Genomic DNA, 25,407 nt, shown 5'->3' on the forward strand with positions numbered 1-25,407 from the left:
GGGGGGGGGGGCGGCAAAAATTGTTTTTGCCTTGGGCGGCAAAAATCCTAGAGCCGGCCCTGCTTCTGACCCAAAAGGCCAGCCATATTGCCAGGTCAGTATTAGGTTGGATCTTACCCAATATCCCACACTGCCAGCCAATCCTTTAGCATCTAAAACTAAAGGTTTATTACAAAGAAAAAAGAAAGAACAAGAAGAGAGTTGTTAAATGGTAAAGCAATCACATCCATACAAAGACTTCAAAGTCCACATATTAGGTTCTTAGTAGTATTGGTGAGTTTGCTGACTCGAAAGTCCCTCTGGAACACATCCACAGCTTGGATGGGTCATTCAGTCCTTTGTTCAGAGCTTCAGTTTGTAGCAAAGTTCCTCCAGCCTGGTAAGAAGCAAGATTGAAGACAAGAAGCAGGATTGAAGACAAAATGGAGAAGATGCACATGCCCTTTATAGTCCTTTTGCCATGTGTCTGGTACTTCCTTTGTTCCAAACACAAGATTCCCAACACACAGCATGGAAATGCTTTAGAGTTCTGTGTCCATAGGCGTACCACATGCCTTGCTGACTTGACTCATCAGGTGTAGTCCCTGGTCTTTCAATGGGGTTCATTGTACAGTTGATATACCCTACATATCTATAACTCATAATACAAAGGTGATACAAACATATAAATAAGATTATCATACTTTGCAAATCATAACATTTTCACAGATACCTTTCATGGCATATCTGGTCAGATTCCTTGCAATTTTACAATATTGGTATCACTAATATTATAATGGTCTCCCATATTCCATATTGCATCACCATACACCCTTTATCCCTGCACACAGTCACTCAAGCCTCCCCGATGGGCACCACTGAGGGGAAAACATCTCTGACAATCATGCACTGGGCATGCACTCAGGTACAATGGAATGGACATGTGCAACATATCTCAGAGAGCAACAGTTACGTTCTTACACTGTATATAAGAAGGAGATTACCTTTTCAACAGTGTGAAGAAGCTGCAGCCCAAATGTATGGCAAAACCCCCCAATTAATTAAGGAAAACTGTATAGTGTTGTTAATTTAATTTGAACCATACAATATCCAAAATTATTATAATTTTCATTTGGTGGGGTCTTGTTCAGACTATATTAAATCTAAATGGCTCCTGGCTGCACCAGAACAAAAAAGCGTTTGATGCCAATGGCTTTTCAGTCATTTGAGTTTGGGAGGAGATTTATGAGTCCTTCATTTTCCTCCTAAGGAATGGAGCACAGCTCACCTAGTGTGAGGCTGGCAAACAGCAACTAGCTGAAAGCTGCACAGCCATCTGTTATTAGGCATAAGATTTACTGCTCCCTTTCACTGTGGAGCCTGGATTCAAGACATCCAGTGATTCTACCTTAAATCTGTGCTTGTGTCTTGTTTAGACCGCTTAAATATGCCATGTATAATTGATAGAGTGTGGGAAAAATCATACTGAACTGTTTTTTAAGGTACTTTGTAGGCATCGGATGATACTTTGGGTCCTATTTTTGTCAAATAAAAAAAGCATAGAAAAGAAGCAAGCATTTTGGCTAGATTAAGACAGAAAAACTTCAAGTAAGAATAGCTTAGTTAAGGGCAAAATCCACAAGATGCAGAAAAAGATCCCTCATCCCTCCCCCAACTCTCTGCAGGAAACCCACAATAATTACTCCTTTAGGGAGAGGGTTTAGCAGTTACATGGAGGTGCAGGGGCACGCGTTCTCATTTGCAGGAAACCCTGATGATCTGTGGATATTGACGTCAAACCCTGTGGATTCAGCAGCATCCATGGTGTCAGGGCCGGCTCTAGGCACCAGCGCTCCAAGCATGTGCTTGGGGCGGCACTTTCCAAGGGGTGGCACTCTGCCGCCCCCCCCCCCTTTTTTTTTTTTTGCTTGGGACGGCAAAAAGCCGGGAGCCGGCCCTGGCCAGAGCCCTGCCGCTGAGGAGCCAGAGCATCATCCCCTGGAGCCGAGCCCAGGCTGCGGTGGTGAGAGGGGCTCCCGGAATGTGTGAGGAGCCGGGGAGGGAGGGAAGTGGGGCCCAGGATGCAGGGAGGGAGGAGGGGACCTGCTGCCACCACCACTGCTGCTCTGAGTCTCCCCAGGGTGGCATGGCGTTTCCCCGCCCAAGTGGGCTGAGCAGGGCACCGCCAGGCTGGGCAGAGGGCACAGATCCCGGCTCGCACACTGATGGGGCAAGTGGCTGGGCAGCCTGAGCTGCCAGGGAGCTGCCCCTGGACCCAGCCCGCTAAGCACCTCCCCCACCTCAGCCCTGAGCTCTTGCCCCGGGCCCCCACAGCGCCAGGGGAGGGGAGAGGCAGAGCCCGGCTCCGAGCTGGGCAGCGAGGGATACTGCCCCACCAGGGGACCCCCGCGGCTCGGGCACCTGGGGGTCAGTGTCCGTCCTCTCGGCTTTGCCTGCACGGGGCTGGGGAAGCAGCTGTCAGTGCCTGCTGCTCGCAGCCTCTTCACTTGTACCTCCCCCCATCGCTCCTTCGCCGCACCCCTTCCCCTTGTACTCTCCCTTCACCCGCACCTCCCCTCTTGTACCCTCCCGCACCTCCCCCTTCCCCTACACCTCTTCTCCCGCAACCCTCCTGATACCCCCTCTCCTCCTCCACCCTCCTCCGCGAGTACATCACACCCCACTTCTCTGCCAGTGTAGAGCCCCCAAGCACCCCCACACCCGCTTCTCTGCCTGAACCCTCTTTACTAGATCCCCATCCCTTTCCAGGTACAAGGTTTGAGGGTTAGTCCCTATGCCTTCCATGTGCATTTGGAGCACTAAAGATGGGGTGATGGGGGGGGGGGAATTTATACTAAAGTGAAATAAAAATAGGAGAAACAGTTTGATCCCCACTGAAAGTGTAAACGGGGCTTGCTGTGGTGAACGAGGCGGTCACATTTTCGGGGGGGAGCCCAGGGCTGGGGCGGCAGGGGGTGTGGGTGGGGAGAGAGCCCAGGGCTGGGGTGGGGGGCAGCCACAAATGTTTTTGCTTGGGGCGGCAAAAAACCTGCATAGTGTGTATCTTCCCCTCCAGACTTCTCCCAGCAACCAAACCATTTTATCAGTATGAGGTGTATAGTACAACTCACGCCAGCCCTTTGCCCCACTGGTGTGCTCCTACTCTTAGGGAAGAAGGAGGCATGGAGAGGCATTCAAACTAGAGTGTTCTCCCAAATATGTGGGTTCCTTCATTGAGCATATTATGGAGAGCTGCACCCATGCTTCCACTTGAAAATGTTCCCCAGTATCCAACAAATCTCCAATCATTCTTTGATCTTGTGGAAGGCTTCCACAAGTTTGGGGAAAGATAGTACCCTAGATACTACTCCCCTCCATTTATGTTCTTGCTCCTTTGCTCTCTTCTGCCCTGCACAAGAGATGGGAGCATGTGGCCCAAAAAAGGTTACACAAGCCATAGTACTCCTACATCCACGTTGTCCTCTTGGACCCTGTTTGATTTCCTGGTAGGAGTTGTTAATAGCCAATGTTATTGTGCTCGTGCTGATAGACTATTATCGGGGACCATGCTGAAGTTATAAACTGTAACTTAATATATCTGATTTTCAGAGGTGCTGGCACTTGTAGCTCCTGTTGATATCAGTTGGCTTTTGTAACTACTCAGCACCTCTGAAAATCTGGCCCTGTGTTATTTAGGTTCTTTTAATTGACATTTTCTTACTCAGACTGACAGGATAGGAAATCTAGGCAAGTTGCCTGGGTTACAAAACTCTTAGAACATTTCTATAATGTCTAGATGAAAATAGTAATTGTTAACTGTGCCTCATTTTTACCATGGATGTGATTTTTGTGAATAAAATTCATTTTCTTAGCTGGATCAATATTTGTCAAATAGAAAAGGAAAGAGATATTAGATATCTATTTTCAGACATGTAAGACAGTATCACCTACAATGCAAAATGTTACATATATAATATGTATGTATAGATTATATCATTTGTATAGTGTATATTAAGTATATTGTAATTTATATTATGGATATATAGAATGAACCTCAACTATTTGGCTGGCATTCCTTATAAATTCACAAGTTTTATGGCCCCTCAGCTATTTGCCTTGCACAACTTAAAAAGGCTGCTGGTTTTGGTAGCAGAGTTTATAAATTTCTTTAATCAACAAGTGCCCACCTAATTAACTGTGTGTGCATGTGCAGTGCATATATGTGTAAGTGTGCATCTGTATGCCTAAGAAAATGTTCTTCTGACTCCCAGTCCATAATTTTGAATTGAACAGCTATATCTTTGTTAAATTAAAACCAATATTTTCCAACCCCCCCCCCCCCAAAAGATACTAGTGATGGTTACAGATTCTGTGTCAAGTTTCAGGTTTGAAATTTTAAGGTGAAAACTTCATTCACATTTTCCTTGTCTAAATGTAGTATGGTTAGAGTTTTTAATCACCCTTGCCAACCTCAGAAGCTGCTGAAGGGAGTTTGCTCAAACCTTATGAAAGAATTCAGCAGTTTGTAGAAATAAGAGGTTCAATTCTGCTCTCAGTTAAACTAGTTTCAGTTGTCTTTAGAATTTGGCCACAAGTATGGAAAAGAGAAGTCCAAATTGAATACTTTAATTTCACATCCTCAGAACTTTCTAGAGACTTTAAAGGCAATTGTTTTGCAACATTAACTAGAATGAGTTCTACTAGGTACTGTAAATGTATGAGATGTTAGGTTTGTGTATCAGTGAAACTGTTTTTGGTGTTCTCTGAAATGCTCATTTATACTATTAGGTAATATTATAGAATCATAGAATATCAGGGTTAGAAGGGACCTCAGGAGGTCATCTAGTCCAACCCCCTGCTCAAAGCAGGACCAATCCCCAACAGTATGTTTGGGAATTACAGTACACACCTACTGTGATCACCTACATTTCAAGCAAGTAAAGGACAGTTGCTTAAAAAATAATTGACAACTAATAAAAATTATGGGACAAAGCTCACTTGTAATAGAGCAGCATCACACAATATTTCATTCTTGATACAAAATCGTACATTTTTGTCACACAGTATGATCCTTTGCATGAGTATTACTTGAAACAAACTGTATCTGATCAAATGAATTGTAATAGCAGCTAGTTGCATTTGGGCTGTGAGATATTGGGTGCCAAATATTGGATGTCCCTTAAAACATAGGATATGTGCCACCCTATTTTCCAGGATATATTTTTATATTCATGATAGCCATGAAGGTGAATAAAACTAAAGGCTATTCAGAGTTAGTGCTGTTTGTGCAATGTAGTATCTTGTTCAGAGAAAACAACGTGGCTTACCAGTTAAGGAGCAGAATCATTGCTGAGTAAACCCTTCACACCTAATAGTTTTCTTACATTATCAATATTCATGCAATGAAATATATTATGCATTCAGATCAGTGGAAGTTGTGTGATTTAAATCCTGTGTGCCTCTTTGAAAATTCAGTGCTGCTATATGTTTGTGTATTTACTAGATCCAATTATTCCCCAATTACTGAATCTTGTAGGCATTTTGAAATTACAGTGTATATCATTATAATCTGTGCCTTGTTTTTTCGGAATTTTCAAAACATCTTGAAAATTAAGGTTTGGTTTGAAAGCTCTAATAAGGTTACTTTTTTAAATGACATACCAAAATGCATAGAAAAACATAGATTGAATTTCAAGCTAATTAATCTTTCTCCTTCAGAGAGCTTCCTTTTCTAGTGTGTAAAGCTGGTGCTATGTACAGTATTTTTGTTTATAGTAGTATAAACATTTTCAGCCTGTGTCTTCATTGCTGAAATAACCCACCTCTTTCATATCAACTCTTACCTAGGAGCCGCACTGCAGACTCATTGATGTAGGTTTTTTCTGCATGGCAGCCAAGGCTAAACTGTGATTTCATTGCATGATGCAACTTCACCTTTTTGGTTGTCTATGGGATTAATTATATTTTATTCTTGTACTGCCTGTGCATGTCAACGTGCTTATCCTAATGGCCTATACACTGAATGCAGTCTAAGCATTAAGTGCATGCACCAGAATTTAAAACAAGAAAGTTTGAACAAATATAAATTATGGTTATCAGTATCTGGAGTTACACTCTTATAGAACTAAATTAGTCCCAATATGTATCAGGTCTGTCAATTTAAAATGTCTGGCATCATATGGTAGCTAACCAAATGGATAAGCGCTAACAGATGGGTGAGGTCAGCAGGAGAGAGTGAGAGAGAACATACTACCTACTTGCTATTATTCTTAGATGAGGGCTGAGTGAATGCTAAAAGCATTCAAAAGTCAGGTAAGCCTCCCATTGACCGCAAAGCCTCTTCACAGTAGGCTATGCTGGCAATAGTTAGGATTAAAATACCAGTTCTTATCAGATATAAAGCTTTGGGAAGAAACTTAAAGTACTATAATCTGCTATATTTAACCTGCAAAATAATTTAAAATTAATTCCGTTAACGAATACCACCAAAAGTATTGATTGAGATTTGACATGAAGAATCACAGTCCTGTTCTAAACTCCTTTTGCAAACTGTTTGGACCGTCCAAAATAGCACTTCATTAATATTTGTTCTTAGATGTATTTGACAGAAACCTTTAATCTAAAGTGGCAAGAGATGTGTGATTAGTACTAATTCTAAAGGTTGGGTCTTGATGGAATAATGACATATCACCGCTGGGAAACTTACTACCAAAATATACGGTATTTTGAGCATCTTCTCTAAACTTAGTTTGGTGTTATTATTGATTAGCAGATGTAATCACGCGAATCTTGTGTTCAGTATGTGTCCAAATGTTATGCACTATATATTTTCCTTTCAGGATTGATTAAATATTCTCTAGCAATCTGTAATGCATGGAGGCTATGCATTGCCCACTTTCCGCCCCCCCCCCCCCCCCCCCCCCACACACACACATACACCCACACTTTGCATTAGTATTCATTTTAATGGTATTTTAAGCATGAAAAATTATGTAGATAAGTGGAACTGTAAATGTGAAAAAAATACTTAAAAATTTGCTATTAAAAAATCCAATGAATACACACAAATATATTCAGAATGGAACAGAAATAATGAACATTGCTGAAAGAACATCATTTTACAACAGCTGTAGTGTGATGTCCAGCGATGTCTTGCATCTCTGAGGATTCTCTACTATTTTTCGCCTTTATTTTTTTACATACTTAGGATCCCATATAATACTGGTTACCCTTCTGCTGAAGAGAGATGGAGGATCTTGCCAGTGCTGTTTCTGAATTGACCAGAAGTGTTTTTGTAGAATAAAGGAGGTACTTCCTTCCAATGTGGAAGCGGTGTGAGCAGAGTTCTGTTTCTGACTCTGCCACTGTGTGGTATTGAGCAAGGCACTTAACCTTGCTATTCATCAGTTTTCCCCATCAGCTGGGATAAAAATACTTCCCTCCCTCAGTTATAAGGATGTTATAAGGCTTAACAAATGTTTGTAAAGCATTTTGATATATTGTCAGAGAAGAGCTGTACATTTTTTATTCTATCAATATAATTCCTCATATTGTCTCCCACCTTGGGCATGAAGTGGTTTTGCATCCTCCCAATTCTGCAAATGATGGAGCTCAAGTCTCGCCCTTGGAGCCCTTTTGTGATAGCTTGTTACACTACTGCAAGCTGCCAGCCCTTAACTCCATTTTGAAAGGGAGATAAAGTGACTAGTTAAAAGCAAATGTGGTGGTGGAGTTAATCTACTTCAGGGGTTTTCAAACTGGGGGTTGTGACCCCTCAGGGGGTCACAATGTTATTACATGTGGGGTCGCGAGCTCTCAGCCTCCACCCCCAAACACCGCGTTGCCTCCAGCATTTATAACAGTGTTAAATTTTTAAAAAAGTGTTTTTAATTTATAAGGGGGGTCGCACTCATAGGATTGCTGTGTGAAAGGGGGCACCAATACAAAAGTCTGAGAAATACTGATCTACTTTTGCAAACCAGGCTTTGGCTTTAACAGATCACCAGGAGTCAGTATTTGTCATTCGGATTTAAAACAACTTTCTTGTCTGAAAAGTTGAAGTAGGAATATTAAGTTATATACTTCTAAAATTACTTTTCTGTTTTATTTCTGTTTGCCATATTTTATTTTCAGGAGCTCATAGTGTTCAATAGATATAGACATAAAAATGTGACTTCCCTTATATTGTTATTCATTACATTTAAACAAATAGGACAGTCTCTCATGCAAGGTAAATGTGACTTCTGTGAATGTTTAACAGGATCTGCATTTTGTTACTGTATCTTGCCATAACAGACCAGTGTTACATTCTAATAGGATGTAATCTGGTCCCCCGGTTGGAGCAACTCTGATGTCAAGACTTCCAGGAAGAAAGGTTTACTACTATGCTTGTAATATGCATAGGGAAAGAGGGTCACATAAGATGATTACAGGGATTTAGTGTGGGAGGGAGGGGGAGTGCTAAAAGTGACAAAGACTAGCTGGGCTCAAAGGGAAGAGCCAGGGAAACAGGCGTCAGTAAAGATGAGACAGTCACAAATGTTTATATGAGCTGGGGGTAAATGCTGCCTGGATTTCCTAGCCCAGATTTGGTGTAGGAAGTTTATGCTATGCTGCGATGCCCAGGATATTGCCAGAGTGCCCGATGAGGACCCTTGAGAGTAGGGAGGATGTTGCATCAGGATAAGTAGTCAGGGAACTTATCTCTGCCTGTGTGTCAGTGAAGCAGAATAAGAATAAACCAGCAGGGCTTCCCTGTCGTGATTTATAAAAACACTAGCCTGGTAATAGCTAGGGCTTGTAGTAGCTGAGTCACACAGATGGTGTTTCCGAAAAATTCCAAAAAGAGCTAGGACACTAGTTTAAAGAAGGGACCAGCAGCTCATCTAGTCGGATCTCCAGCATAGCACAGGCCACCAACACCACCCAGCCCTCACACACGAAGTCCAATCACCAAAGTTTTACAGCCCATGGGAGCCTAAACAATTATGTGTCACAGGCAAAAAATAGGAGGGACTGAGCTGTACCAGCGCCCGAAGCTCCTGCAGTGGTAGGGGATTGATTAAATGTGATATACCCAGATAATACCAGCAAGTGACCCACATGCTGCAGAGGTGAAAACCCCCAAGGTCATTGCCAATCTTACCATCTGGAATTCCTTCCCAACCCCCATATGCTCATCAGTTAGACACTGAGCATGCTGACCAAGAACCAGCCAGCCAAGCACCTAAGAGAGAGAATGCTTGATGCCACCTCAGAGCACTGGTCTACCCTGTCTAATGTCCTGTCTCCAGCAGTCCCATCTCTGATGCTTTAGAGGAAGGAGACAAAAAAACCCAGAATACATTGGGGGGGGGGGGAGGAAGTCCTTCCTTATCCCTGCAGGTGACCAGCTGAAGCCCTGAACCATAAGCTTTAGAATTGTAAGATCAGTAGGGGCCCCCAGGGCTGCTGAGCCCCCCGCCCACCATCACAAGCAACCCCATCATACAATCTCACGCCTAAATTTGTCTAGCCCTCTCATAAAATTAAATTGTTTGTCCCCACAACTTGTATTTGGAAACTGTTCCAGAACCTCACTCCTCAGATGGTTAAGAATAAAACAACATTGGGTGCTGGAAGACCCCTGACATTGGTGAGGAGCACAGAGCGACACGGTTTCCTACAAGGAATGAGAGCGATAGGACTATGATTGTTAAAGATTGTTTGCGTCAAGTGTGCTTTGTAGTTTCATACAGAGTCATTTCCTAGTTTAAAGTATGAGACTGCATCATCTCAGGAGTGGCTACTTATTCACTATGGGAATTGCTTTCAGAAGGTATAATTAATGCAATATGAATCGTTTGTGTTTCTGTAGATAGTAGAAAGCCTGGAGCTATGCTAAAGAGATTAGAGACCCAGGACACCACAGTTTGGGTTAATGCAAGATTGTCTTTATTTTCTGCTTACACAGACTCTTACCACCTTACAATATTTCCCCAGTTGACACCCTGAGTAGTGGCTGTAAATGTTAACCATACAGCAAAAGAGAATGGCAGAAGGTCTGATCAGGCTGTGTAACTACCCATTCCCACCACTCAGTCAGTGCGTTTAGCTTTCATAGCTCACTTGCATTTTCTTCTGCACTAGACACAACTACTTAACTTTAGGCTCTGATTTATTACTGCTTTGTACAAATTAGTTACATTAAGCAGATGTCTCCCTTAGACCTGTGACACAATATTACCTAATTGGATAATTCAGAAAAGACGTACAACAGAATGAGGTGGAAATCTTTAACTTTCCCACTCTGTCATTTTCATGTGTGATAGATCTAAGTTAGGTTGTAAGATCCTTAGGGCAGAAACCTGAATTTTTATTTGCTATATAAATAATTATATGTTGATGGGGAACAATTTGATCATTGGCAAACTTCTTTCAAAGAAAACCATGTGATAAGAACAACGAGGAGTACTTATGGCACCTTAGAGACTAACAAATTTATTTGGGCATAAATAAATTTGTTAGTCTCTAAGGTGCCAAAAGTACTCCTCATTGTTTTTGCTGATACAGACTAACACAGCTACCACTCTGAAACCTGTAACCATATGGTAAAAGACACCAAGATGGAAGGCTTGTAGATGTTCTGAAAGGGTCCCCACTCCAGAAGTGGAAGGCATTCTGAGGAAAATTGACAGAACAGTGGATTGTCTACTTAGGGTGAGACAGGGCAGTTACTTATACCCATATGTCATCAGGCAAGGCATTGAGGAGAAGAGGTCTTGTAGCAGCTTAGGAAGTGGAAACAGAATCCATAGTGGAGAATAGTCAAAGATGGAGGGGTGGATGATCAAAAGGAAAAGGCAACTCTGCCATATTCAATAATTAGTGTATAAAAGAGAATATTCTTTTGCTAAATCTATGTCAGTTCATTAGATGGTGCATGAACATTCACCACTGGCCTGTTAACTATGGTTTGTTTTTACATGTGCATATTAATGATTCTCACAATGAAAAACTAAAGGTAGATTTCTGCAGATCAGCTAAAATTTCCACATTTTGGATGTTCTGACTTTTCTAAACAGGTGTGGTAAAAAGTCCAGTGCCAATCTTCATAACATTTCTAGGATAAAAGACAAATCATTGTAAGACAGAGAGAGAATGTATTTATCCTTGCAGTGCAAGCCATTGAGATCTATATCCTTTCTAAGGTAATTCTAGTTGAAGAGCTTTGTTGAGAATCTGACTGCCTCATTTCTGAGTGTGGGGAATATACTGTTTAACCTTGCTATGGACTTTCTGCTTGCTGTCATAATTCAGTTTCATGCTATTTCTTAGTGGCCTATAGGCTGGGGACAATAGCGATTGCAAGTAGCATTAAATTATTTATTTTTTTTAAATTAAAAATAATCTGAGTGATGGCAATACAATTTTAGAAGAATGGTGCTACGATAACCCCCAGGGTTATGGCATTTTTTATAATTCTCTCCTGCAAAATTGCCATGTGAAATTACTCTTTAATTTCGTATTACTGCAATTAGCGCTATGTAGCCTCTTCTTTCTGTGTGACAACCACTGAATATTAATCCACACTAGTTATAATTATTTTGGCACCTTACATGAAATTTGCTATTCTCCAAAGTGATGTCCCTATCTATTAATTTACGCAATTGCTATTTTGCATTTTTTTGAGTTGCCAGATATTTGCAAATTCAGTACTGAGTCCAGAAGGGATGTTGCATGTTTATCAGAATTGTATACAGTTGAATAATTTGTGTGTGCTGAGAGGGAGATACATAATATGGTGTTTTGGGATTTTGTTTGCAGCAGCATTGTAGCTTTTGTTTGGATTTTCAGAAGGATGGTGTTACAGCTCAAGGAAAACTTGTATTAGGGAAAGACGAGGGCTTGACTCCCTCATACTAGGGGAAAGTTTCCAATAAAGAAAGATGTATCAAGCGGGGTCACAGAATATCCTGGACATATTAAGCCAAATGCATGCATGAGATTTAAACTGATGTAACTCATCCGACTTCAGTTGTTGTTCCTGATTTACAGCATTTTTAGTGACAGAACAATCAGTGTGTAGCTGTGTAACTTATACCATCACTTCACTGCTGAGTTTAGCCAAATTGCACTGGTTTAGCTAAGTGAAGTTAGCAGCTAGCACCTGATTGTTCTGTCACTAAAAATGGTATAAATCAGGAATAAGTCAGTTAAAATCCTAGCAGTTACAACCAGTGGCGCTGGAACAGTTTTTGGAGTGGGGGCGCTGAGAGCCATTGAATCGAACAGTAAACCCTGTATATGATGGAAACCACTTCAAGCCAGGGGGTGCTGCCCCTCTTACCCCTGTCCGTGCCCCTCACCGCCCCCTAGAGGCTAGATCTGGGGCCAGGAGCAGGGCTGTGGCTCCGGGAGGGGGGGACACGCACGGGGGTAAGGTGGCAGAGGCTGGGGCCACAGCTAGGGGCGGGTGCAGAGCCACAGGCATGGGACCAGCAGCTGAGACCCCGGGCCAGCGGCTGGGACCCTGGGCTTGGTGGCTGGGACCCTGGTCTGGCAGCGGAGTCCCCAGGTGTGGGGCCAGCAGCCGTACGGGACTCTCTGGCAGGTGGACGAGCAGGACCTGAGGCCAGCGGCAGAGCCCGTGGGCAGCAGTGGGGCCAGGGGCCGGGACACCAGGTGCAAAACCTGGGGGTGCTGCAGCACCCACTACACCCCTACTTCCCACGCCTATGGGTACACCAATGGAAAACTCGTGCATGTGAGAGGAGAATCAGGCACCTAGTATAAGATGGTTAGAAAATAGGTGTAAGTGACTTTGTACTGTAGTGTATGTTACACTGAAAACACACCAGCTTAATTTGGCTGTATGGATTTTGGTGCAACATAAAGTTTGGGAGCCTGTTTTTTCACACTGGAGCCGCTTCATCCCCCTTGATGTATAATCTGCATTAATGTCACACACTTCCAGAATGATGAATCGGTCTGAGTTACACCACTTTGCCACTTATATCTGTTTTCTGACACCCAACATACAGTGGAGTGCAATGTGGTTCTTCCTGTTTTACATGTGGGAGAGGGCTACAGTAACAGGAATAACCTTTCAAAGAGCATGAGGACAGGAATGATTATTAATGTACTTACCCTGCAGGATAAGAGCGACTCTATCAAAATACTAACCATGGTGATATGTATGTAGGTAGAGGACCTAAATAACGCCCCCACACTCACAAGCCCTGTAATAGACAGGGCCGGCTCTAGGCACCAGCAAAACAAGCGCCGTGGCCACTCGAAGTCTCCCCCTCCCTCCCAGGCTCTCAAACCTGGGAGGGCGGGGGAGATCCCGAGCGGCCGTTTCGCGTGCCGCTGCTCCCCCTCCCTCCCAGACTTGAGAGCCTGGGAGGGAGGGGGAGAAGCGGCGCCCACGCCACGGCCACTCGGAGTTTCCCCCTCCCTCCCTCCCAGGCTCTCAAACCTGGGAGGGAGGGGGAGACTCCGAGTGGCCGCGGCGCGGGCGCCGCTTCTCCCCCTCCCTCCTAGGCTTGAGAGCCTGGGGGGAGGAGGCAGGGAAGGGGCGGAGTTGAGGCGGGGCCGGGGGTGGGGTAATTAAAAAACGGGGGGGGAGGGCGGCCAAAATTGTTTTTGCCTTGGGCGGCAAAAATCCTAGAGCCGGCCCTGGTAATAGACCAGACAGAATTGTGGGGAGGGCAACTGTACAGGGGCAGAGAGTCTCTACGTCCCTTGCCCACCTTGCCCTTTGCCAGCCTCATAATGGTCAGGTTTGGTTTGAGTGGGGTGTGCTTCTGAATCTATGCTTGTGCAGATTTAGTAGCTCAAAACAGGATGTGCAGCGCAGTTGTCTTTGGAATAGGTCCCCAATTTCCATCCTCCCCAGTACAACTGAATTCTCTACTCAGTTGCTCAGGCTGTGTGCATTTTACCCTAGTAACCATTCAGCTAAAGTGTGGCCCATCAGCATTAATGTATTTGGAGATTATGGTAGGATATTAGTCACAAGGTGCTGCTAGTATGCATTCGTTTGGATTTATCCACAGCATTATCTAAAGGATCCCATCATTATTTCTTTACGGGATTTGATGTTCATTAGTATACCTGGGTGTTCCACATTGCGCACACACAGAACAAGATGTGGCCCCTGCCTCAGCAAGATGACAACTGAATAGATAGTGGCTCTGGTAGGGAATGCTGGCTGCTGCATTGTATCTGCCCTCTCCATAAAAGGGAAAAAGGACAAGAGTCTGTCTGCAGTCTCCTCTCCTCTCTACTGTACCCACGGTGGAGTCATAATTTGCCCATTCATGTTTTGATTTATTTTTTAAGTGCCAAATTTGTGTCTCATTTACTCAACTCAGCTGAAATAAATTTATAGTGGGCAGAATTTAACCACTAAAACCTAAAAACTGATAGTTTTGTTAGTCTGTTTGCTGATAAAACACTGTTTTGTTATCGACACTCAAGTCCACCAGATAAACTAATTCTATGCATACCGGTTTAGCATAAGAATGGCCTCCTGGAGTGATATGGGTGAAAGAACATGAAGCAAAGATGTGTGGTTTTGGCCTTGATTTCAAGAAGACGACCAGAGGTACACTCAGTAATATGGATTTATTTATAAACAATCATCTTTGGTTTTGTTTTTTTCCTGATGACATTATTGTTTTCTACATCTTTATTTGTTATATTAAGGTGAAAACACAATGTTTGTTTCACCTAGAAGAAACTGTCACAAGTCAATCAAGCTTTCCCAGTGCCCTGAGAACTTAGTAACATATTGTAATAGTTCTGCAGAGGAGATGAGTCGAGATGTATTTTTTAATCAGGTTAGAACTAGAAGGATATTTTTCTAGTGCCAGTTTGTACTGTGCCAGACTGTAAATGGTAGAAGGGAATGTTATGTTAGGAAAAGGAAATAAAGACAGTTTCTTGCTTTGTTTTCGTGGGGAGTGGGGCTGTCTCAAGAAGCTTGCAATTTACATGAAGTCAATTGTAGATGTAGTCAAAAACACACTGGAGACCCAAAAGATGTTTGTTGATTTTTTTTTTTAATTGGGTGAGTAAAGGCATCAAATGATGGTGTAATGCTGAAGTGTGGATTAGTATTTGAGCCTCCTGGCATTAATGGATTTTTAAGAGGAATTTGAATCACGTGAGGGAGGAATGAGATAAGGTAGGCCATTCCAGTTGTGGGGAAGCAGGCTGGAGAAGATAAAAGCAGAAATGTTGGTATGGGGCAGAACTGTGTAGTCTTTAAGGTGGGGAAGAGAAACTTAAACGTTATTCATTAGGCAATGAGGAGTCAGTGGAGAGATTCAAAGAGGAGAGTGAGAAGGTCCAAGTGATAGGCATGAAATATGATTTCAGCTGAAACACTCTGAAAGGACGGGAGTGAAGAGAGATGGGAAATATATTTCTCCAGAGAGGAGGAAGTTGCATAACCCAGGTGGGAGAGAGACATCAAGGCCATGGCCAGTGTCTTAGCTGTGGGGGCAAAAATCTGTTGTGTAAAAAAGAAACAGCAGGGTTTGGCAATAGCAAGAAACAGAAGGGAGGAGGATTCAAAAATGTAGCCTAGGGATTCGAGCCTTGGGGAAGTGAGAATGTTAGTGTCTCAACATGAGTGGCAAGGGATGAGGGAAGGATAAAGAGGGTGGGTGTCAAAACCCCCCTAGAATTCAGCAGGACCATAATTGGGGCCTCTTTTACTAACTGGGTTAAATTTTAGCTCCCTGCATTGAATCATATTTTAGAAAATACTGTAACCATAGAAATAAACACATCCATTTACCACAGTCCTAAATGCATTTCTGTTCAACCCAGGGCCAGATTCTGCTCTCTGCTAGGACAGAGTGGAGAATGGAGTTTTCCCATTATCTTTAGTGGACTTACTCCAGATTTACACTGGAATGAATGAGATGAGAATCTGACCATGAGTTTGTAAATTAAAAACAGTAATAATTGGTTCTTAGGATAAAAGGTTGTGTCACAGCAAGAGTGTGTTTCATTTATGGTTAATCTCAGAGGATGAACAAGAGGAAGATAACGCTTGTAAATGTTGAGCCCTGAGCTTTTTATCATGCGAATATTTTGTTCAATGGATCCCAGTCCTAGGGGCTGTTACATTGCTCTTAGATACCAGTATGTATCATTCCTGGTATGGTGGGTCCTCTCTTTCCTCTTTTTAAAATATTGTTCTGATCCAAATGGCAAGTGTTCCTTTTGACAGAAAACAACCCCTTCCTACATATTCTTTGTAGTGCTATCTAAAAGCATCATCAATAAGGAGACATTCCCAGTTGTTTGGCCATATCATGTTGGTCCATCAGAGAAATAATTAAAAGCCTTTTGGCGCTGGAGAAATTATAGATGTCAGGCTTTAAAGTGAGGCTCTCCAAATGTAGCCACTTAACTAACTGGCTTGCATTTAGAACAGATCAATGTATGTGTTGCAGGAAAGCAATGTTTGCGTTTCAATTAAGGAACTTTGCTTGGTCCAGAAAACATGGTTAATAAATCAAAGGCATTTGAATTAAAAACAAACAAACAAACAAACAAAAAAACCTGTCATGTCCCTTATTACTCTCTATGGCTGTCCGACACTTTACATTCTTACTGAGAGTCTCACTCTGATTTGTTTTAATTATGGTATTAATTCACCAGGATGTAAAATTTGCTTGCTAGGAGTCCATTTTTATAACTGCACAGTGGGTTCTTGTCTTTTGTTATTTGCCTGTCTTTGCTAGGTAGTCATTCTTGTCCAGGGTAAGTGAAGCTATCCAGGGTAAGAGTAAGAGAAGACACACTTCTTCAGATGAACTTCAGCATAATAGAGCCAGGCTTTTTGGGAGCAGATAAATGTTGCAATTAGAATGACAAAATTAGTTCAGATTTGATGCGGTTACATTCTGCCATTGAGCCTGAATCTCAAGTTCTGCCAGTCTCTTGATTTACACCTGTGTCAGTGAGTAGAAAATTAAGTATGCCGTTCTTCAATTCCACTATATTAAAATATTCTGTATGGTTTTTAATATTCCTAAAAAATAACTCCAGTGTAATAGATATAACATGATCTAATGCCTCCTGGAAATATGAATCCCACCCAGGTACAGAGGGGAGAATGGAGCCTTTAGTATGAGCTGACCAAAATGTTTTGTTTCTAAACAAAATGTAGCAGAAACTCTGGGGTTATATTTTCCACTTGGAGTACAGGGAGATAAGCGCAGCTCCCATATTGTTAATGGGAGTTCAAGTCTCTGATACTTTCTGCATATTACACTGAAAAGATACGCCTTCATGTTTTATTGGCTGAAGAGAAACAGAAAGAGTGGTTATCCCTGGTTCCTTTAGGATCTCCATGCCGAGCTGTTGGACATATTCTCCTAGACTGACCCTTTGCAGGATGTCATGGTGAATTCTTTTGTACAGTTTTTTTTTCTTTTTCATGGAATATATACTGTTTGTAGACTTGGGGGAGAAAAAAGGAACCTGTGGTAACATTGTATTTTCTATAGCATGGGGAAGGAAATTGGTTATGGTTAGGAGTGGTATCATCAGCAACATAGCAAAGTGTCATGGCCAAAGGTAAGGCATCATGGATGACAAAGACCCAACCCTACATCATTCATTCAGGAAAGTCAAATTACCGTGGAATTAATCTTTTTGGTGTAAATAGCTTTCCTTCCTTTCCATGATCCTGCATTTCTGATACAAATAATTTTCAACAATAAAAGTGAAAGGACACCACATTTGTGTGCAATGGAAGTAATCTGGGGACTAAAAATGATGGACTTGAAATAAGGGACACTTGTAATAGTAGTGGTATTTATATTTTGATAGCACCCAGAGTCCTGAATCTGGATCGGAGGCTTATTTTGCTAAGCGCTGTAGAAACACAAGAAGCCATGGTCAGCATTAGCTAACCTGTAAAAATCTTATGGATTTCTGGAAAGGACAGTGGTACACAGATGCAGGCATTAACTGCAACCCAGGCTGACTCCTTCCAACAGCAAGCATATTGACCACTACATGGCAGTGGAAGGGAAGATAATATGCCTGGTTATTCTTGTCTGGTGTTACACCTGTGTAATTCCATTGATTTCAGTGGAGTTACTGCTGCTTTTGCAATGGTGTAATTGAGAGCTAGAAGTCTTCAGACCCTGTGTTGGTGCAGCATAGTTTTTCCTGTTTCTATTGTACTTCCTTTGATTTTTGTTGCTATGGTACATAGCGACTGAAATGTGTATCCTGCCTTGTTATAACAAGATCCTTTGCTCTCAAAAATGCCCTCACACAAGGTGTATTTACTGGTTCTCCGCTTATATCCTCCCCCTTTTTGTAGCTAAATCTGTATGAGTAGTGTCAGATGCAAATTTCAATACCATGAGTTAATTTTTGGCTGTTTCTTTCTGCCTGCCTGCTTTTGTAAATCAGTTTTTCAGCTATAATATAGATAGTATGTTTCGTAATGTTCACATCTTAGCAAAACAGTATTTCTTTATAAACATTTTGAATACAGTTTCCTACAGCACAGAGGTTTCTTAAAACACTAGGCTATTGTATGTCAGGGAGACTTTTGCCATATTTTTATGCATCTAAAGTCAAGAGAAGGCATGCCATACTTAACTTGTTTGACCTGTAATGTATACAAGAAATGGAGAGAACTTGACTGCATGTTAAAATGACCTAGTAGCCCAGCTAATTTCTTTTATGCCTTAAATTAGGTTACTGACATTCATAATGCATAGAACCTTGCTTGTTGAGCAATTCAGCATCATATTTGCAGAGGTACAACTATACCAACTGGTATTACACTCAGTGATTTATTTGCACTGGGGAAGCCAAGAAAATTCTGCATCTCTATCTTAAAAGTGTATTTTCCATGGTTCTAAATGATCAAGAACTTTCCAGCTAGAAGTATATTTTCCCCTTCCTCTTTATATAACTATGATGATTAAATGATCATTTGCTATATATATTGGGACATGCTGTTTACCTTGGTCTGCAACTTGAAGACCTTTCTGTGGCTTCCCTAATCTGATCTAGGAATTTCAAAAATAAATCACTAATTATATTCATAGAAAAGGTCTCCTTCCTTAGCTCCCCGAGCCTGTAGATCTAAGTATGCCATAAAGTACCAGTTTGTATAGAGTATGCTTTGGAGTTGGACCTACCTTACTCTTAATATAATATGCTAGAATGTGCAATGTCTGCTTGCACACACAAAGGTAATTAATTAACCTGCATGCAAAAATTAACCCTTAGAGTACTGCTTCAAATTCCACAATTTTGTTGTTTAATTTTTACTTGTGGGCTATACTGCTTTCCTACTCAGGTCATAGTACTGTACATAAAGTATGTGTCTAGACATGTAAAAAAAATCTCTTTATGAAAACAAGGAATCCTATCAATACAAACTCCCCCAGGTTGCTAATGGGTGATGTATTCATAAGCAACTACAGTTTTTAAGGTTTTACATTATGACATTAATTTAAAATGTTTAATGTTTCAGTGTAATTGTGTGCCTGTTAGATTTAGTTCCTAAACTTTATAGTTGTGTATCCAATAAAAAGTCAGTTCTTTAAGGGTTAATGTGGAGTTAGGGGATCCCAAGGTATTCTCCTGCTTGTCTTTCCTTAAGATGTCTGCATGTTTCTTTTCAGGTAGTTACCTGAACATGTGAACACTGGGAATGAATGAATGAGTGACTAACTGAATGAATTAAATGTTCTTTTTGGAAATGCCTGCTTGTACTTTGCGGGGGGTGGAAAAACAAAATGGTAGCTCCTAAATTCAGGCCTTTATCAAAACAAAGTGGGGGGAAAAGAAAAAAAAAAAGTATTTTTGACATTTTCCACGCACTCTGATGCCACCAGTTTATTCGATTTCTTTTTCTTTCAAATAGCCCAATAGAATCCTGCCAGAATTTCTACAAAGATTTCACGTTACAGATAGACATGGCTTTTAACGTGTTCTTCCTACTCTACTTCGGCTTGCGTGTAAGTACCTTGAATTATGTCGTGTGGTTCAGGGGAGGGAATGCAATGATTGTACTCAGAGTTTATTTGACAGCTGCCTCACTGTTCATTTGCCATTGATGCAAGAAATTAACGTGGTTTCTGAGACCTGTAAGTAAAGATTTTGGCTGAGGGCTGAGAGCCTCTAAGTAACAGTGGTGAGGGGACTGGGTAAGGGGATTGCAATTGACAACCTAGACTATTGCCAATCTACCATCATCTGATACTGCTCAGTGGCCTGTGTGGAATTTGGTCTCAGTCCAATTCGCAATGGACTGATGTCTACATCACAAAAATGCCACAATAACTGGCATTAAACACCCACCCTTGGCAATCTCAGGCTGATTGAACTACCCTTTTGCTCCTCAATGTGTTTGCTCCAGTTCAAGTTTCAGGTCAGTGAGGTAGCATGGGGAAGTTCACTGCTGCATCCTGTGTCTGCAAGGCTGTCAAGCTAGCACCAGTCTGAAGTGCTAAGTTCTTAGAGAAAATTTTATTTTGAAAATGTATCATTGGTCTCTTCTCCCCACTTTCTTCAAACCAGGTCTCTTTAATGGGAATCAGGTTTGGCATCCAAAAATCAAAGTACCTAAAATCACTAGTCATTTAAATAAATATTTGGGTCAATTGTACCCATAATGCATGTTGGTTTTTTTGGCTAAATTGAGGGGAATGGGCTATGCACTAGAAATTAACGTTACTGTTGCTAGCTGGGAGAGCAGGAGCAGTGGAAGTTTTCAAGGACCACATGGCCACTAATGCTGATGGGAGAACCTGAAAAGGTTAGAAGGTCTGCAAAATGGCTGGAAATCTTTTAAACATGCTGTGATGAGCTTTCCTCTATATCCTGTTTGTGGTTCACACAGTGTTTTGGTATTTTGGCACTTCTGCTTTTGTTTCTTCTCAGAACCTGGAAGTGCAGCACTGTTTGAGAATAAAAAGTTAAGAAAAAGTTTACCAACATTTTAGGAACCAGTAAAAAATGTGGTTTGTGATTTGAACAAAAGGTCTGGGTTGGTTGTTATTTTATCTGATCAGTTTGACCTGGGCTAGATACAGTCATTAGCCCTTTGATAAATAGATTAGATCATCTCAGTATTTGCAGTATTATCTATGCTTCCCATATTCTGTATCACAAATACATAATATAATGTATTCCAAATACTAAGATATGGTTATTTTAGGTTTTTAAACGTGACCACTATGCCATCGAGATATTCTGACTCCTTGTCAGAACAGATTCAATACACAGTACCTGTAATTTGCCAGCAACTACAAATTCAGAGGTGTCCTAATCTCTTTTTAGGTCTGTGACACATTTTGCACACAGAGAATCATTTATGCATGTATTACCCATGCTGATTTACACTGAGTATGGAATAAGTTTTTACTCAACTTGAGTAAGGTGGCAGAATTGGCTCAGTAGTGAATTTGCTAGATATATAACAATTATTTCCTACCTGAAGTTCTTTCAGTATAGTCTGACAGACTAAAGTGCTTTTGTGAAGACTTACTGGCAAGTTAAGTTATTTGAAGAAACATTATTTAACTGTACCCTTCTCCATCTCTTTCCCCTGAAATAATGAAATGCAACTCACAATCATATAAATATTCCTATATCTGCAGCTCTAGAAGATGTGTGTCCAACCACATGCATGTATCCTATGTAAATTCTTAGTCAGCTAGCATCCAAGTTTGCTGCAACAGAGAAATAGAAGCTCTCAAACTACTAATGAAGACAAAACACAAATTAAATGAATTACCAGATAGTCAGGCAATAAGGCATGATAGAGCTATGGTTTTCAAGAGCTAATCACGGCTTTGGGAGGCACAAAATATTGCCAAGTACCTCACTGATGGCATGCAAACACTTGAAGCATGATAAGGATTACCCCCAGGAGTTTATCCTGCTGCATTTATGGAATTTGTTTGAGAGTTATTAATTATTTAAATGAATTACCTTCACCATACTTTCACAGCATTTGTATTCAATACCATTATAGTAAAACCAGGGACTTTTGCAAACAGCAAACTGAATTTGAATGAAGTCTCATTTACAGTTTGACATGATTTCTGAAAGCAAGGGATTTCTGAGTTATGGGAGGCTAAAATTCTGAGAAGAACCAACTCCGTTGTGCCTAAATATTTCTGTGTATATCTTCCTAAAATCTCCCTGTGTCTGGGACACCCCTGCCCAACAGAGTTATGTTGAGTTTTAGCCTAAACTCAGTATCTCCTTGTTATATTTTCATGCCAGACCTTTGATGTTAATTAAGGAATCAGGTGTCTGTTTAATTATTTTAATGTGAGTTCATGAGTATAGAAATATTTTTCATGTTATAAACATGAGGGGCCTTTTTTATGGGTGGGACCTTAATCATATTGTTATTACTACTTGCCCTTTTCTAATAATCTCTCTGGAGTTATAATGCAGTTAGTACACAGCATGTATTACTTTATGTAAAACAAAGTTCTGAAGTGGTCCTGGCAGGTAGTAGTCTTGGGCTTAAGAAATAATTATATGGTAAGGTGTAATATCAGTGATGGTTGGTGGACACTGCTTTTAGCTGAAGTATTAAAGGTACTGCTTTTGTAACTGATAGTCCAGCGTTCAAGAGCTAGCTGGGGTTGATTCCTGATTTCTCTAACTAAATGAAAGAATGTCTTTGATGTACATCTGAGCTTGGTGTCTACCCTTAAACCAATTTTTGCATGGCAGTTCCTAAAAGGGAACATTAAAATAGCCCACATAACACATATGATTCCGCTGAGATCATAAAAATGCCAGGAAAAATTGGGTACCAAACACATGGGTGTGCCAGCTGTCAAATACTCAGAATACTTGAGTGTAGGTGATGGTGGAAATCTGATTCTTTCCCCCCACCTCCCAGTGACATTTTATAAAAAAAAGATTACCTGAAATAGTCTTGCTAAATGCTAAAAGAATGATTTGTTGAATCTGTCTCCTTGCAACAAGTCTGAGAACTCAATGCATAAATGTTCTTCATTTCTCTACTTGATATATGGCCCTCCCATTGTTAATTTAGTGTTGCCAAGTAATGTTGTCAGGTAATAGTTTTATCCTCCAGATAAAACCACTGTCTAGTTATGATTGATCTGAGGACACCAAATGTTGCTCCACTAACTCCTAAAGTAAAACTGGAACTTAATCTTCAGAAAGGAGAATATTGCACACAGATGTATCGACATGCTTATAAATTGATTCTTTCCCCTTTTCTTTTTCTAGTTCATTGCAGCCAATGACAAGCTGTGGTTTTGGCTGGAAGTTAACTCGGTAGTAGATTTCTTCACAGTCCCTCCAGTGTTTGTGTCAGTGTATTTAAACAGAAGTTGGCTTGGTAAGTAAATTGCTTTTCATTTTAATCGCTGATATCAAAACACACACACCGGGCCCAGTTTGACAGAGCAGTTCTTCGTCCTGCACCCCACGTAAGTGAAGAAATGTAACAGATGTTGTCTTTGTGAGCTGTCCATTTCAGCTGACAGGTGGGTTATATTGCATGGGACATTTACCATGTCCATTTTGCTCTTGATACATAAGTGCAATTCTCTAAGAGAGGTTGCGAGAGGTACGGTGTGACTTTTGCATGGCAGTGAACACCAACTTGAAAGGAGAAGCGTCTGAAATTAGGCTGCTTTTTTAAAAGGTAAGTTTGATTTAATTGTCACTGCTCCCAACCTGGGTAGATAATCCAAAGCATTCATTTATAGATCTTCATTGCCATGAATAATCATGGACCTATACAACAATGAAATAAAAAACAGTTAAAACTTGAACTGATCTGGCCCAACTCAGTTGAACAATGGGAAAGATTCCAATGTTATTGGTCTCACCTTTTGCTTAGGAACGACCGTTGGGGGTTGAGGGTGTGGAGAGAATAATAAGGTGTTGAGTGAAAACAGAGGGCACAAAATGAAGCTGAGAAGTTAGGGTTAAAAAGAAATACAGAGAGAGAATGTGGAAAAAAGCAGAGATGGCGAGAGAGAAATATTAATGGAATTAATGTGTGCCAACATACTATTTGGAAGCTCTTCTATCCTTAATACAAAATACAGGTTTCCCCTTTAGTTCAAATCCTGAAGTACTTATTCAGGCAAAGCTCCCAGTGAAGTTAATGCAGTTATGATTACCATTACTTTTAACAAAGGGACCCCCCCACACACTTAATTCCCACTTTGCTCTGTGATAAACCACATGCATCAGGAGTGCATGTGTTTATAGAGAAGCTGAGTGAAATATACCCCATTGTTTTGGGTCATGGATGAGAACAAGGTAGTTGTTTGAGGCCCACTCCACCAGTTGTTCGTCGTCTGCATCTGGCTCTGAGTAACCCCAGTGAGTGTGTTGGCTGTTGAATTCATCCACATAAACAGCTGTGTGAGTGAGAGTGAGTAAGACTGGCTGTTCCCAGTTCGCACTTGGTGGTTTATAGACATTTGCAACCTGGAAGCCAGCAACCTGAATGACATCACAGTAGTTGGTCAATGACAGTGGGGCAGCATCAGAGATGTCTGAGAGAATATATGTTGCTCGAACATATTTAGCATATGCAGTGTGACACAGCAGATCAAATTCATTGATGGCATCTTTATATATATGTGTGGTCTCTTGTAAATAGACAATGTCAACGCTGTGATGATGAGTGATTTAGCTGATTATGTTGTGCTTGGATGCCAACGTTGAGTTGGAGAACTCTTAAAGCTGGACCAATGACTAGAAAGCCTGGGGATGGCACCACATCAGGGGTGATGGCTGGAAAATGACCAGGATTCAGTGAATTCATTGAATTTGGTCTGGTAGGTTGTATCATTAGCTTCCCCGGGGTTAGCCAGGTACTGAGGGGGGATGTAACGTGAATGTTGAGCCAATGCCCCCCACTACAAAGGGATGATTGTTTGAACTATATGTTCTTGGGGGCAAGAACAGCTTGATTTACTTGGGGTGGTACCACAGTCTAAATAATAAATAGTAATATTAGAGAGCTCATACACTTTCTACAGTTTTTATAAACTAGTTTTGCTACAGCAGATGTCATTTTACAGGAAAAGTAAGTTAAATACTGTACATGACTCCTTCCCATTAGGTAGGGAGAATCGTCCCTGATCCAGGCAAAAGCGTTCTCTCCCTGATTGTTGTTTGTAGTCTCATTTTTGCCTGTTGCCTGGCTACATCTTTTTGAAGGCTCTCCTTCCCTGTTGAGTGACAGAACTTGTCTGTGAAGTCAGCCTAGGGTTTGTGTATAATGTGCGATACTCTAATCCTTCACCCTGTCTCCTTGTGTCTTTTTTTTTTTTTTTACTTTAGAGCAGAAGGGTCCTTAGTGAAAGAATTCACTGTGATTCATCAAAGTTTCCTGCCAGAGCTATCATTTACAGCCATAACCTCAGCTCC

General features: G+C 41.3%; 1 protein-coding gene across 2 annotated transcripts in view; it reads left to right on the plus strand.

Annotated features, from left to right (window-relative positions):
• The window catches only part of LOC112106608 (calcium-activated potassium channel subunit alpha-1), a 916,252-nt gene that overhangs the window by 590,760 nt on the left and 300,085 nt on the right, over positions 1 to 25,407 (plus strand). For both annotated transcript variants that reach the window (XM_026653705.1, XM_026653706.1), the window contains exons 4-5: positions 19,883 to 19,976; positions 23,242 to 23,353. In XM_026653705.1, the coding sequence (XP_026509490.1) occupies positions 19,883 to 19,976; positions 23,242 to 23,353 (206 nt within the window). The remainder of the gene's footprint in view (positions 1 to 19,882; positions 19,977 to 23,241; positions 23,354 to 25,407) is intronic.

Source organism: Terrapene carolina, unplaced genomic scaffold (assembly GCF_002925995.2).
Source record: "Terrapene carolina triunguis isolate 2854851 unplaced genomic scaffold, T_m_triunguis-2.0 Scaffold147, whole genome shotgun sequence".
NCBI classification, from domain to species: domain Eukaryota; kingdom Metazoa; phylum Chordata; order Testudines; family Emydidae; genus Terrapene; species Terrapene triunguis.